The sequence below is a fragment of the Enhydra lutris genome, unplaced genomic scaffold, assembly GCF_002288905.1.
Source record: "Enhydra lutris kenyoni isolate GAN:26980312 unplaced genomic scaffold, ASM228890v2 scaffoldscaffold69, whole genome shotgun sequence".
Taxonomy (NCBI): domain Eukaryota; kingdom Metazoa; phylum Chordata; class Mammalia; order Carnivora; family Mustelidae; genus Enhydra; species Enhydra lutris.
The window spans coordinates 3,847,826-3,861,820 of NW_019154153.1; the positions used below are offsets into that span (position 1 = coordinate 3,847,826).

General features: G+C 43.3%; 1 protein-coding gene across 1 annotated transcript in view; it reads right to left on the reverse strand.

The window, feature by feature from the left end:
• The window catches only part of LOC111159665 (maestro heat-like repeat-containing protein family member 1), a 72,021-nt gene that overhangs the window by 4,711 nt on the left and 53,315 nt on the right, over positions 1 to 13,995 (reverse strand). The window contains 6 exon segments of the mRNA XM_022522214.1: positions 2,814 to 2,879; positions 4,466 to 4,571; positions 5,439 to 5,561; positions 5,922 to 6,080; positions 12,951 to 13,124; positions 13,454 to 13,594. Of these exon segments, the coding sequence (XP_022377922.1) occupies positions 2,814 to 2,879; positions 4,466 to 4,571; positions 5,439 to 5,561; positions 5,922 to 6,080; positions 12,951 to 13,124; positions 13,454 to 13,594 (769 nt within the window).

Here is a 13,995-nt window from a genome sequence, read left to right on the forward strand (position 1 = left end):
ATGACCTGAGCCGAAGGCAGCTGCTTAACCAACTGAGCCACCCAGGCGTCCCAAGATTTTATTTCTTTATTTGATGGAGAGACACGGCAAGAGAGGGAACACAAGCAGGAGGAGCAGGAGAGGGAGAAGCAGACTTCCCACAGAGCAGAGACCCAAACCCAATCGGGGCTCCAACCCTGACCTGAGCCAAAGACAGCTGCTTAACCAACTGACCCACCCAGGCGCCCGATATTCTAGACTTCTAAAGCATGCTACAAATGAAAAATCTTAAAACTAGCCAGAGAAAAGGGCTAGATTACCTGCAATGGAACAAAAATTAGAATGACAGCAGGCTTTTAGCAACAAAGAGAACCAGAAGACAGTAGTATGGTATCTTCGAAGTGCTCAGAAAGAAATTGTGGTCTAGAATTATGTCACTAGTAGGGGCCCCTGCTGGCTCAGTCAGGGGAACATGCAACTCTTGATCTTGGGGTTGTGGGTTTGAGTCCTACGTTGGGTGTATAGATTACTCTAAAAATATATATAAGATCTTAAAAAAATTATGTGACTAATAAAGCTACCTTGCAAGAATGGGCTTAAGAAAAAGTCATTACAAAGGAACAAAAACCAAGAGAGCGTAACAGGAAGATACCCACACTCAAGAGACTTTCAAAAAGTGTACTTCAGGGTGAAAAAAATGAAGGATGGTCAGAGATACAACAAGAAATGGGGAGCATATGACACAGCAGGTAAATCTACATTGTTTGTATAAAGTAACAACAATAATCATAGTATCTAAATTGTGGGTTTAAAAAAGAGCACTAACAAAAGCCTGTAAAGTGAGAGGGGTGGGCTTCAGAATTCATGTCAATACTGGAGGGAAAGTTAAAATGTTTCACTTTAAACCCTGTTAAGTTCAAAGTGCATGATGAGGAGTCTACTTTCTGGACAGATACCATATGATTTCACTCCTCTGTGGAATTGAAGAAACAAAACAGATGAACAGAGGGGAAGGGAAGGAAATAAAATAAGATGAAAACAAAGAGGGAAACAAACCAGAAGAGACTCTTAACTCTGGGAAACAAACTGAGGGTTGCTGGAGGGGTGTGGGGTGGGGGATGGGGTAACTGGGCGATGGGCATTAAGAAGGCCCCTTGATGGAATGAGTACCAGGTGCAACTGATGAATCACTAAATTCTACCCCTGAAACTAATAATACACCATGCATTAATTAAATTGAATTTAAATTTTAAAATGTTTTTAAAAGTCTACTTTCTGGCTAACTTGCCTGAAGAAATACTTACACTTATATTCTTACATACAAAGAGACATACATAAGAATGCTCACATAGCAGTTTTTGAATAGCAAAAAATTGGAGATAATTTAAATAATGATCTACCAAGATTGCAGCAGATCTGTATGTACTGACATACAGAGTGGGGAAAAAAGCAAGTTGCAAAAACCGTGTATCTATATCTATTTATCTATCCATATGATAAATATCACAAATTATATATTACATAACATATATTCTATGTGTACAGCAAAAGAATACAGGACTACACCAAACAGACAGGGGGAATTGGGGAGAGGAACCAGACTTGGGGGTGAATAGAACTTTAGTCTAAAAACAAAAACTTTATCAATAATGTTTCTACTTTTTTTTTTTAAGATTTTATTTATTTATTTGACAGAGAGAGATCACAAGTAGACAGAGAGGCAGGCAGAGAGAGGGAGGGAAGCAGGCTCCCTGCTGAGCAGAGAGCCCGATGCGGGGCTCGATCCCAGGACCCTGAGATCATGACCTGAGCAGCAGCTTAACCCACTGAGCCACCCAGGTGCCCCTGTTTCTACTTTTTTTGCAAGCAGACTATATTCATGTATTTCTTCTATAAATATAAACAAATTTAAAAATATTTTACAGCAATAAAAGAGAACACAAAACTGCTAGTTCTTCAGGGGACAGGGTGTTTCTCCCTTGAATATCATTGTAGATAGCAGCTGACAACACATGATAAATGTTGAGTGACTAGAACATTTTTATAAGCTGTGTTTTTCTCTAACTAGCATGATAATAGATAACTCATTTTCTTCCTCTGACTTAGCCCCATTTTCTACTTTTTAAAATTTAGTCTTTCAAGATTTTATTTTATTTATTTTTTAAAAGATTATTTACTGGGACGCCTGGGTGGCTCAGTTGGTTAAGCAGCTGCCTTCGGCTCAGGTCATGATCCCAGCGTCCTGGGATCGAGTCCCACATCGGGCTCCTTGCTCCTCAGGGAGCCTGCTTCTCCCTCTGCCTGCCATTCTGTCTGCCTGTGCTTGCTCTCTCTCCCTCTCTCTCTCTGACAAATAAATAAATAAAATCTTTAAAAAAAAAAAAAAAAGATTATTTACTTATTTATTTGACAGGCAGAGATCACAAGTAGGCAGAAATGCAGGCAAAGAGAGGGGTGGAGGGAAGCAGGCTCCCCGCGGAGCAGAGAGCCCATTGTGGGGCTCAATCCCAGGATCCTGAGATCACGACCTGAGCCAAAGGCAGAGGCTTAACCCACTGAGCCACTCAGGCACCCTTTAAGATTTTGTTTTTTAAAGTGATCTCTACACCCAACATGGGGCTTGAACTCAAAACCCCAAGATCAAGAGTCACACGTTCCTCCAAATGAGCAAGGAAGGTGCCCAATTTTTTACTTTTATATATAACATTTATAATAGTAAAAATATACTTTATTTGAAGTAACAAAATATGTCCTTAAGGAATTCTTTCCCCCACTTTCTGTCTTGCCCTATTGCTTCATGTCACCCAGATCTCAGGGACAAGGCTCAGACTCACCAGTCTGTATGATCTCCACATCATCATCATCTATTTGAGTCATGTTTAGCTTCTTAGTTGTTAATCCTAAAGATAGGACAGACGCAAAGTCATTCCAGAATTCCTGGATCTTTGGGCCACCCTTACCTCTTGGTCCCAAACACGGAAGCTTGTAAACCAGTTCTAGCAAAAAATGTTTCTATGAGATGCCTTGTAGCCTACATGTCAGTGTTCTAGTTGAACAACCCTCAGAGCAGCGGTGACCCAGAAAACTGTTGTTGGCAGGTGACAAGTAGGGCATGAACCCAGGACGTCAAACTCCATGGGGTTCTCACACCAATAGAAAAATGGACAAAAGGCATGAGGCAATTAATTTGCAAAAATAAAATATGCATTGCCAATAAACGTAGGAAAAATATATTTCACCTCACTTCTGATTAAAAAAAAATAATTAATCTGAACAACAACTCTTTTCGTCTATCAAATTGGTAATGATTTTTAAACTATCACCCAGAGTTGGCAAATATCCACAAAATGGATACTTGCATATAGTATTGGTAACAATGGAAAATGATTCACTTTTTTTTTAAAGATTTATTATATTTATTTCGAAAGAGAGAGCATAGGGGAGAGAGGCAGAGGGAGACGGAGAGAGATAGGCAAGCAGATTCTGTACTGAGCATGGAGCCCGACATGGGGCTCGATCTCACAACCCTGAGATCAGATCTGAGCCGAAACCAAGACTTGGATCCTCAACTAACTTTGCCACCCACAGGTCCCATGACTCAAACTTTTTAGACGGCAGCTGAAGCACCAAAATCCTTAAAATTTTACATATCCTTTGGTCCCAGCAATTCTAGTTAAGAAATTTATCTTAAAATAATCATGATGGCAGGTAGAGATTTTATCCCTGTTTATAATAACAAAAGATGAGGTAGCCTACTTAAAAAAAAAATGACACAGTCTCAATATTAAAAAATAAGCACAGGTTAAATAATTCCATAAATCCACCCATAGTGGAATTAATATTACGCAGTGGTGAAAAGCAATGCTGAAGGGCACGTAAGAGCATATATTTGTGACCTAGCAAAGGAAAACGACAGTATACCAAACTTCATGTTTTTAAAATGGCTGTGTGTGTGAGTGTATGTGTGTGTAGAAATTCTAGAATGTTAACAGTGGTTAAATCCAAATGCTTAGAATTTCTGGCATTATTTAATTTCTTCTTTTTTTTGCCAACCTGAATCTTTTACATCAACGTCTAACATCAACACATCAACACATACTGTACTACTACCCTAGTTTAAAACAAAAATATTTTTGTTTTAAAATTTAAAAATTTTTGTTTTGTTTTAAAATGCACAGGGTTCCCATGGAAGCAATAGTTTTCCCCTTTCAAGTGAGTATGGTTCCCTTCTGAATGCTGCAAAGTGCAGACAGCTGGGGGCGGGGGGGACTTTCCCAGAGTGGGGCAAAGGCACATAGCCTTCTCTTCCTCTCCTGGCCTTTCTAACAGGGACTCTGAGCCTGGCCCCAGGACAACCTAATTACATCAGAGCTAAGGAAGGAGGTGACCCGGTTCACGGTACCATGTTTCTGGCTCAGTCCTTGCAGAAGGTCAAGGAGGGCTCCCCTGTTGAAGAGGGAGGGGTTGCCAGGAGGAAGCATCTTACCTATGAAGCTGATGGCAGCTGCTCTTAGGAAGGACTGAGGGCTCTTCAGGAAGTCGAAGCTCTGGGACAGTAAGTCCCCCACCAGCTGGGTTTTGCTTGTGCTCACCTGTGAGGCCAAAGAGGGGGTGGTGCTGACCAGGAGCTGGGGGTGGGGAGCCCTGGGAATGCTCCTAACCCTCTCACCCTGTCCACAGGCACCACCGTTCTGTCTTCAGCCAGTGGAAGTTGCTCGAACCTATAGACTCAGACACCCACACCCCAGCAACAAGGCAGACTTAGCAGGAAGGTCACAGAGAGAATTTTGCTCCTTCATACCAACATGGTAAGGGAAGAAACAACAGATGTGGAACCAGGAGACCCAGGATTGAATCTTGGCCCTGACACTGGCTTCAGTTTTCTGAAATAAAACCTGTCCAACCTCTTTCACATAATTGTAAGGCTCCCGTGGGATAATGGATATAGAACTGCTTTGTGAACTCTAAAGTGCTCTACCTGTGGAAGGTAATAAGCATCAAAATCCATAGGATTAAAATTATTAATGGTGGTTCCTAACCTACTTGCTTAACCCTTAAATATTTACTTTTCCACCAGGATTCCTGATCCTGCCCTATCCTCAGCATCACAGGAGCCACAGACCCTTAATGCCATGACCGACGTAAAGCCCCAGTGACTCCTGCCACCATCTTTTCCTACCAGCTGTAACCAGAAAACCTCTGTTCCATTGCATTCTGCTCTCCTCCCTTGACCTTCCTCACCGCTGAAGGCAGAGACTGGGCTACTGCTAAGAAAATTGGATATGAAGAATGAAGGACTGGCCCTACCCATGTGCATTCCGAGTTTGCTGATGATAAAGAATGAGAATCAAGGAACAGAAAGAATGTATCTTCTGTCAGCCCTCCCCTATTTAGCCTCTAAGCCTGCCTTTGAGCCCCTAACATGAGTACGGTGGGACTGGCTTCTCACAGACACTCACCAGGTACTTGCATGTCTCTTCCAACACCTGGATGTGATCGCTGAGGGTGGCGTGCTTGAATATCTGGGTGAGTGATGACCAGCCAATCACAGTGGTCCACTCCGTCAGGGCCCCTCCGCAGGCCTACAGGATGGAGGGGACGGAATTCCCGAAGCCTCCTTCCTATGGCTCTACAGAGCCAGGCCACGAGGCTAAGGGGAAGACCATGAAGCTAGCCCCCAAGGGCTTGGGTGAGGGTTTGAAGCTGGGATCAGGTGAGACACAGGACCTTGGGCATGACATGGGATATAAACAGCTTCAGGGAGGAGAACCGTATCAGGATACCGTGAGGGGGAAAGTGCTCAGAGCTAGCCTGGAGGACAACACCAAAGAGGTGGGTGCATAATGTACAGCCAAGGCTGGGCTCATGAAAAGAGCCCGAGGCAATGCTCTACCAGAAAGAGAAATGAATCAGGCTGATTTGCGGACCGAGGTCATCAATACCTTGACTACCTCAGGGTTGTTATCCTGAAAGCTAAGCAGCAGCGGGACTAGGAAACTGTAGATCTCTCTTCGGGTGGAGAGTCCAGGCTTGAATTTGTAAATGTGACGCAACATGTAGCCCAGGGCAGAGGTGGCGGAGATCTTCACCTGGTCCCTCTCCTGCCATACAGAGTGACATGGAGCTAAGGTGTCTGTGGTTTCCCTCTAGCCCCCCCTGGCCTGGTTTCCATACTCCCACATCACACTCCCACGTCCAAAGTACACAGGTGGTGTCGTGTTACATAATGGAAAGGGATCATGGTTTGTGTATCTCGTTAGAGCCACAGAACTAACAAGTCCCTCTGTTAAGGCCCAGAGTTGGGAAACCAAGACCGTAGTTTCAGCTCTGCCCTGGACTGTATCTACAGCTTGTAATTTAATCTGTTCTTAGGGATTTAGCTTTAAAATATATATATTTTAAAAATACATATAGTTATCCTATAGTTATGCTATGAATAAACTTGCTTAATCTATATTGGTTTGTATTAATTATCAATGATCATGAACAGTTAAACTAGACACTTTCAAGAGTGTATTATACAGGGGCACCTGGGTGGCTCAGGTGATAACAGCTGCCTTTGGGTCAGGTCACGATCCCAGCGCCCTGGGATCAAGCCCCGCATCAGACTCCCTGCTCAGCGGGAAGCCTGCTTCTCCCTCTCCCACTCCGCCTGCTTGTGTTTCCTCTCTCTGTCTCTCTCTCTCTGTCAAATAAATAAATAAAATCTTTAAAAAACCAGAGTGTATTATATACTAATTGAACAAACGTTTACTGAGTAGCTGTCATGAGCTAGGCATAGTGTCAAATAACAGAGACATGGTGCGACAAACAGTTGCTGAACTTGTAGGATTTGGAAAGCGGACATTTTAACAAATTGGAGGCACACATTTTTTGCCCAGTGAACATAACAGCCAAACAGAGAGATGATTCAAAGTTAGTACATTAACTAAAAAGTATCAATAGGCAGATCAGCTCAAGATCAACGATTATCACTTCAGTTATCCCTCCCTGCCCCAAATCCCTGAAAGAAATAGTAGAGATACAGTTTTTTTGTTTTTTAAATCTGTTACGGATCTGAAATAGTAGAAGGGATCCCCCTACAGAGAACTAGAATATCCCTGAAAGACAAACAGCAGACGGGATTGGAATTAAAGTTGAAACCACAGCCTGAAGTGTGGGCAAGAACAGACTGCTGGAGGAGGCGGGTGTGTTCTGGGAACGTTCCAAGCCTAACAGCTGTGAAGCCCGGGAGCAGAAGGGGATGCTGGGCAACCGACAGAGTGGTCACTCGGAGTGCCATAGTTCAGGCATACACTCTCCTTCCACCTTCTCCGTGCACTCACCCTCCCAGGGTCCTCCTCACTGAATAGCAAGCAGGAGAGGAAGGTATCCCCCCAACACAGCAGGGAGCATGTTCTCTAGACCAGAGAGATGGGATGGTGCCCTGGGTGTCTGGCAATACCCAGGAAGGGCAGGGAGCCCTATAGTCAAAATATTGGCTACTGGCATGTCCAACTGTCCACATAGCTCTGGCCGCTTCCCCACAGTTACTGAAGTCAGACTGCAGTAATAGGCATTACTTTCACAGAGGGCTGGCCAAGAGTCAGTAGTGCAAAATTTCCAGAACTCTGCCAAGACTCACCAAACATTTAGGAAAATCAACACCACGAGAGAAAAGAAACATCCAAGGGAGCAATTAGTAATATAATCCAAATAAGACTTTAGAGAAAGTATAATTGAATCCTCAGGAAGATTATGTAAAAAAAAGTTACCGAGTCAGAAAGTTGAAAATAGAGCTACCCTACGACCCAGCAATCGCACTACTGGGTATTTACCCTAAAGATACAAGTGTAATGATCCAAATGGGCACCTGCACCCAAATGTTTATAGCAGCAATGTCCACAGTAGCCAGACTGTGGAAAGAACCCAGATGCCCATCAACAGATGAATGGATAAAGAAGGTGTGGTATATAAATATATATATATATATATAGTGTGTGTGTGTGTGTGTGTGTATAGTGTGTATATATAGTGTATATATATAATATATAAATATTATATATTTATATATTATTTATTTATATATTATATATAATATATATATTATATATATTGTGTGTATACACACACACACACACACACACACACACACACACACACAATGGAATACTATGCAGCCATCAAAAACCCCGGAAATCTTGCCATTTGCAATGACATGGATGGAACTAGAGGGTATTATGCTGAGCAAAATAAGTCAATCAGAGAAAGATAATTATCATATAATCTCTCTGATAGGAGGAATTTGAGAGGCAGGGAAGAGGGTCGTGGGAGGTAGGGAGGGAAAAAATGAAACAAGAAGTGACTGGGGAGGGAGAGAAACCATAAGAGACTCTTAATCTCACAAAACAAACTGAGGGTTGCTGGGGGGGAGGGGGGGCATGGAGAGGGTGGTGGGGTTATGGACATTGGGGAGGTTATGTGCTATGGTGAGTGCTGTGAAGTGTGTAAACCTGATTGTTCACAGACTTGTACCCCTGGGGCAAATAATACATTATACACTAATAAAATTAATTAATTAATTAATTAATTAATTAATTAAAAAGAAGTTACCAAGGACACTTTTTAAAATGCTTGAAAATCTAAACTTTGAAATTATAGATAAATAAGTAAACATATAAATACAGGTAGAGGTAAGGCACTGTCCCTATAGAATAATGTAATAGCTATTCAGATATCACACCATCAACCAGAAGAAAAAAAAGAGAACCTCTGTCATTAAAAAAAAAACAAACAAAAACCCACAAACAAGCAACAGCAAAAAAAACCCCTAAATATTCAATAGGTGGGTTGAGTAGCAGAATAACCACAGCTAAAGTAAGAGGAGAATCAGCCCAGAAATTGTTCCAAGGTAGACAAAGAAATGGGAAATAGAAAATAAAAATTAAGAAATACAGAGACTAAATCTAAAGGCATTCCAAAGAATAGAACAGAAAGAAGAGAGAAAAGAGGATACACTAAGAAAATAGTAGAAGAAAATTTTGCAAATGATAAAACTACTAAGATTTGCTTAAGTAAGTTCCTATGAGTAGGTGAGTGGTAAAGCAGAACCAGGAACCCAGAAGACTAACGTCTTCTTTTCATTCAGCCAGGTTAGCATTGTGTAGATGACATTTTACTATTTCTTGATTAGACCATAAATTGACTTTCCATTCTAGCAATATGGAAGAAAAGATAACCTGACAACTTTCCCACTATAAATAACTTTGAATGCTAGATAAAATATACAAAATCCTTTTTTAACTCATAGTCGAGCTTTAAGAAAGTAAGATCCCCAGAGGCCAAAGACGAAGAGGTTGCTGACCCTCAGCTACTGTGGGGGCAGGCAGACGCCACTGGTCTCAGTAACCCGGGATCACACTGATCTCCCCTGCTTGTCTTACAAGGCAACTAGAAGTTGAGAAGCAAGCACCATGGACAGACAGACAGCTCCAAGAGAAGTCTTCCACTTAATGGTCAAAGAGCCGGCAAGGGGAATTAAATGCTCAAAGAAAGTGAGGAAAGGGGCCTCTGGGTGTCTCAGTTGGCTAAGCGTCTGCATTCAGCTCAGGTCATGATCCCAGGGTCCTGGGATGGAGCCCATATTAGGCTCCCTGCTCAGCGGGGAGCCTGATTCTCCTTCTGCCCCTCCCCCAACTTGTGCACACACTCATATGCTCACTCTCTCTCAAATAAAGTCTTTAAAAAGAAAGTAGAGAAATACCTCATTTCTTTTTTCTTCCATCTATTCTCTCATATCACAGTTCCAAAAGAAGACCCTGGGGAGTCTACAGAAGCCAAAACTCTTACTCTCCATTTCAAGGAGCTGAGGTCCCAAGAGGATGGACAAACCCCATTGCTTTATTTCCTCTGCCCTCATGCCACTTGGCCCAGTTGTGGGCACAGTCACAGAAGTGCCTGACATTGCAGAGTAACTAAAGCACCAGCTTTTTTGCAAGACAACTGGAAAAAAGGAACCCCAAAGAACAGTAAAACCAGGGAAGCAACGGAGAGGGAGAAGCCAGGGAAGGTGACCTTCTAAAGTTGTTTATGAATTCCTGTGCTCACTCCATGCATATCTGACCCGAAACCACATACCAATGACTTTGAAAACTGAACTACAGGAGAGACAATGGTTCAGATCTCAGGCTGGCCAGTGAGTGGCTCAAACTCAGAATGGCAAAGGCTAAGAATTCAAGACTGACATTGAAATCACCGTCCACACACAAAAAGGCTAGTCAGGACTTGCAGCCTGAAGTTAAACAGGTCAATTGTTACTAATGCAATTAATATCAAATTCTTCATAGGATTTCGGTGACACCCAGAGTCATATACCTAATACTCATAGTGTCCATGATACAATCCAAAATTACTCAGCATGCCAAGACCAAAAGCAGTTACTGTACAAAATACTCCAAAAAAGCAACAATGGGCTCTCTTGAAATAAATACAGAAATAAAAATTTTCAGCAAAGAAACAGAATATATCAAAAAGAAACTTGAGAACTAAGAAATACAAGACTGGGTACATTCATTGGCAAAACAGATGTCACAGGAAAGAATCAGTGAACTTGAAGACAGAGCAATAAAAACTATCCAGTCTGAACAAAAAAAGAAAAAGTGATGGAAAATGCATAAAACCTTGGGACCTATGGGTCAATAACAAAAAGCCTAAACACCTGTGCCATCAGATTTCTAAAAGGAGAAGAAAAAGTATAGTGCTGAAAAAAACTTGGAAGAAATAGTGGCTGAAAACCTTCCAAGTTTGGTGAAAAACATAAACAGAGATTTCAAGAAACTCAGAGAACCCCAACCAGGGTAAACCCAAAGTAGTCCACGCCAGCACCTACTAAGCTACTTAAAGCTAAAGACACTTGCGAGGCAAAATAAAGACATTTCCAGACAAAGACTGAGAGTGTTTCCTATTAACAGACCCTTGAGAAAGAAAATACAAAGGAAGAAGGAAAAAATGTATCCAGAAGGGAAGAGAGAGTTGGGAGAAGAAAAGGATGGCAAAGACGTTTGTCCATGTTTATAAATCAAAATAAGTATTGACTGTATAAGACAATAATGATGATGCTGGTAATGACATAAAGCCCAAATCTGGGGATTTTAAAAGACTGTGGAAATGGGGCGCCTGGGTGGCTCAGTGGGTTAAAGCCTCTGCCTTTGGCTCAGGTCATGATCCCAGGGTCCTGGGATCGAGCCCCACATCGGCTTCTCTGCTCACCAGAGAGCCTGCTCCCCCCAACCCTGCTCTCTGCCTACTTGTGATCTCTGTCAAATAAATAAATGAATGAATAAATAAATAAACTTAAAAAAAAAGACTGTGGAACTGAAATCCTAGACAATGTTAATCTATGATATGGGAGGGTATCATTAGAGTTAAATCATTCTTTTTAAAAAAGAATCAGGGGCGCCTGGGTGGCTCAGTGGGTTAAGATTCTGCCTTCAGCTCGGGTCATGATCTCAGGGTCCTGGGATCGAGCCCCGCATCTGGCTCTCTGCTTGGCGGGGAGCCTGCTTCCCCCTTTCTCTCTGCCTGCCTCTCTGCCCACTTGTGACTTATCTCTCTCTCTGTGAAATAAATAAATAAATTAAAATAATAATAAAAATTTTTTTAAAAGAATCATTTATTTTTTTTTAATTTTTTAAAAGATTTTATTTATTTATTTGACAGAGAGAGATCACAAGTAGACGGAGAGGCAGGCAGAGAGAGAGAGAGAGGGAAGCAGGCCCCCTGCTGAGCAGAGAGCCCGATGCGGGACTCGATCCCAGGACCCTGAGATCATGACCTGAGCCGAAGGCAGCGGCTTAACCCAGTGAGCCACCCAGGCGCCCTCATTTATTTATTTTAAAGAGCTAGAGAGAGCATGTGAAATGGGGGGAAGAGTCGGGGGAGAGAGAGAATCTCAAGCAGACGCCCACTGAGCAGAGAGCCTGACACAGGGCATGATCCCACAGTGCTGAAATCATGACGGGAGCTGAAGCCAAGAGCTGGACACTCAGCAGATGAAGCCACCCAGGCACCCCAGAGTTAAATCATTCTAAGGTCCTTTAATTGTTTGGGTGGAGGATAAAGATATTATCTTCAGGTTTTGTTAAGTATACATGGTGAACTTTAAAACATGTAAAAATGGATGAATCAGGTGTTGCCTGGGCAGCTCAGTCAGGTAAGCATCTGACTCTTTGTTTTGGCTCAGGTCATGATCTTAGTGCCGTGAGATCGACTCTGGCATCTGGCTCCACTCTCAGAGGGGTGTCTGCTTGAGATTCTCTCTCTCTCCCTCCAACCCCGCCCACCTCAAATAAATATATAAAATCTTTTCAAAAAAAGAAAATAACTAGATGAATCAGACATTGACCCTGCCATCATGGAATGTCCAGGCTCACAGAAGATATGAGACCCATACAAAACTAATCCAAATCCAAAATTCGAAAACGAAAGATGCCAGAATAGGGGCATTGAAAGCATGCATGTCTGCTGTCAAGTCTATTTTGGCTCTAAAATTCTACCATCTGAAGGGAGGCCAAGACACAAGGTGGTATTGCTCTGGGCAGTTCAGATTCCTGAACCTTTGGGTCCTTTCCACAAGGCTGCTAGCCTTCTGGGGTTCCTGTGTTGTCTGGAAAGAGGGTAGAGCTGTGAGTTGTCTCCCCACTCTTTGCTCCAGAACCAGTTTCATAGCAGCGTGTCATTTTTTTTTTCCTCCAGTGGTTCCTGGTGGGAGAATAGGTAGATGAGTGTGTCTGGGTCTGTTATAGGGAATGCATCGGGGACAATCTTATGCACGGCTTCAAGTAGCCAAGTCTCCTTCTGGCTGCCCTTCCATGACTTCAGCCTTCCACCACAGCCTCACAGCCCTGCCCCAGTGCCCTCAGCTCAGTTTCCAGGACTCTTCTTCAGCCCCAGCCCATACGTTCCCAAATGATCCTAGGGATTTAGGCCCATACGTCATTGATGAGTGGACGAAGTTGCTTGGAGATGCTGCAAAAAACCACCTTCGTGTCCTCTCCCTTCCCATGACAGATGATGTTCCGTAGGCTCTTGACTGCCTGCACTGTTACCCGTGCTTCATTCTTCAGCAAGTCTCGCAAGAATGGAACCTGGCCCTTCAGCGATTCTGACTGTTTGGAAGAAGGCAGAGATCACTCACCACCTGGGGATCGTGCAACCCTCTGGGAACAGGGTTTTGGGAAAACAGATGGGTGTCAAAGAGAAACAGACATGGGCAATCCGGGGGCTGGATGTGTCCAGGAAGTAGAAGGCCGGTGCTCATGGGGTTTGGGAGGCCCAATAACCAGTCTATGTAAGTCTACAGACCAGATGTTGTGCTGTTCTAGGATGAGAGGTTGGGGAACATGCTAAGCCCAAGGTCACTAAGAGACCCCAGGGAGGTAAATTAAGTGCTTCAAGGACTCAAACTTGACTCCCATTTGGTCCTCCCCACTCTTACTTGTCCTGGGTGCAGTGCCAGGTTACTGATTCCACGAAGCCCGACTTCTTTCATAATGAGGTTGGGGTCTTTGACCCACTTGATCAGATTGCTCAGAAAGTCTTGTCCCAGAGTCTGAGCCACTGACCGGTGCCAGAGGAGCTGTGGGTATGAGGAGACAACCGCTACGGATGGCGAAAGGTTCATGATACCCAGTACCCACCTCAGCCCTCCCTTGGTCCCCCACTCAGGTAAGGAGTATGTCCGGTTGAGAGCAATGGCAGATCTGTACAAATGGGCTGGAGACTAAGGTAAGGAGGGAGGATAATGCTGGTAAGGTTTGAATCTTGAGTCAGATGCTAGGATCCATGGATCATTCTGGAGGCTGAGCTACTGGCCCCCTCCGCAGGCTTTCTTGCTTCCTTTAACCAGGCACTTGAAGTGCCAGAGAAGGAAACCTCACTTTAAATGGCTCAGTCTTATTCTGTCCTCTTTTGGGGACTACTTATTTAACATTTCTGTTAAGTACTCCTCAGCCCAGGAAATGAATGGCCCAGGCTGTG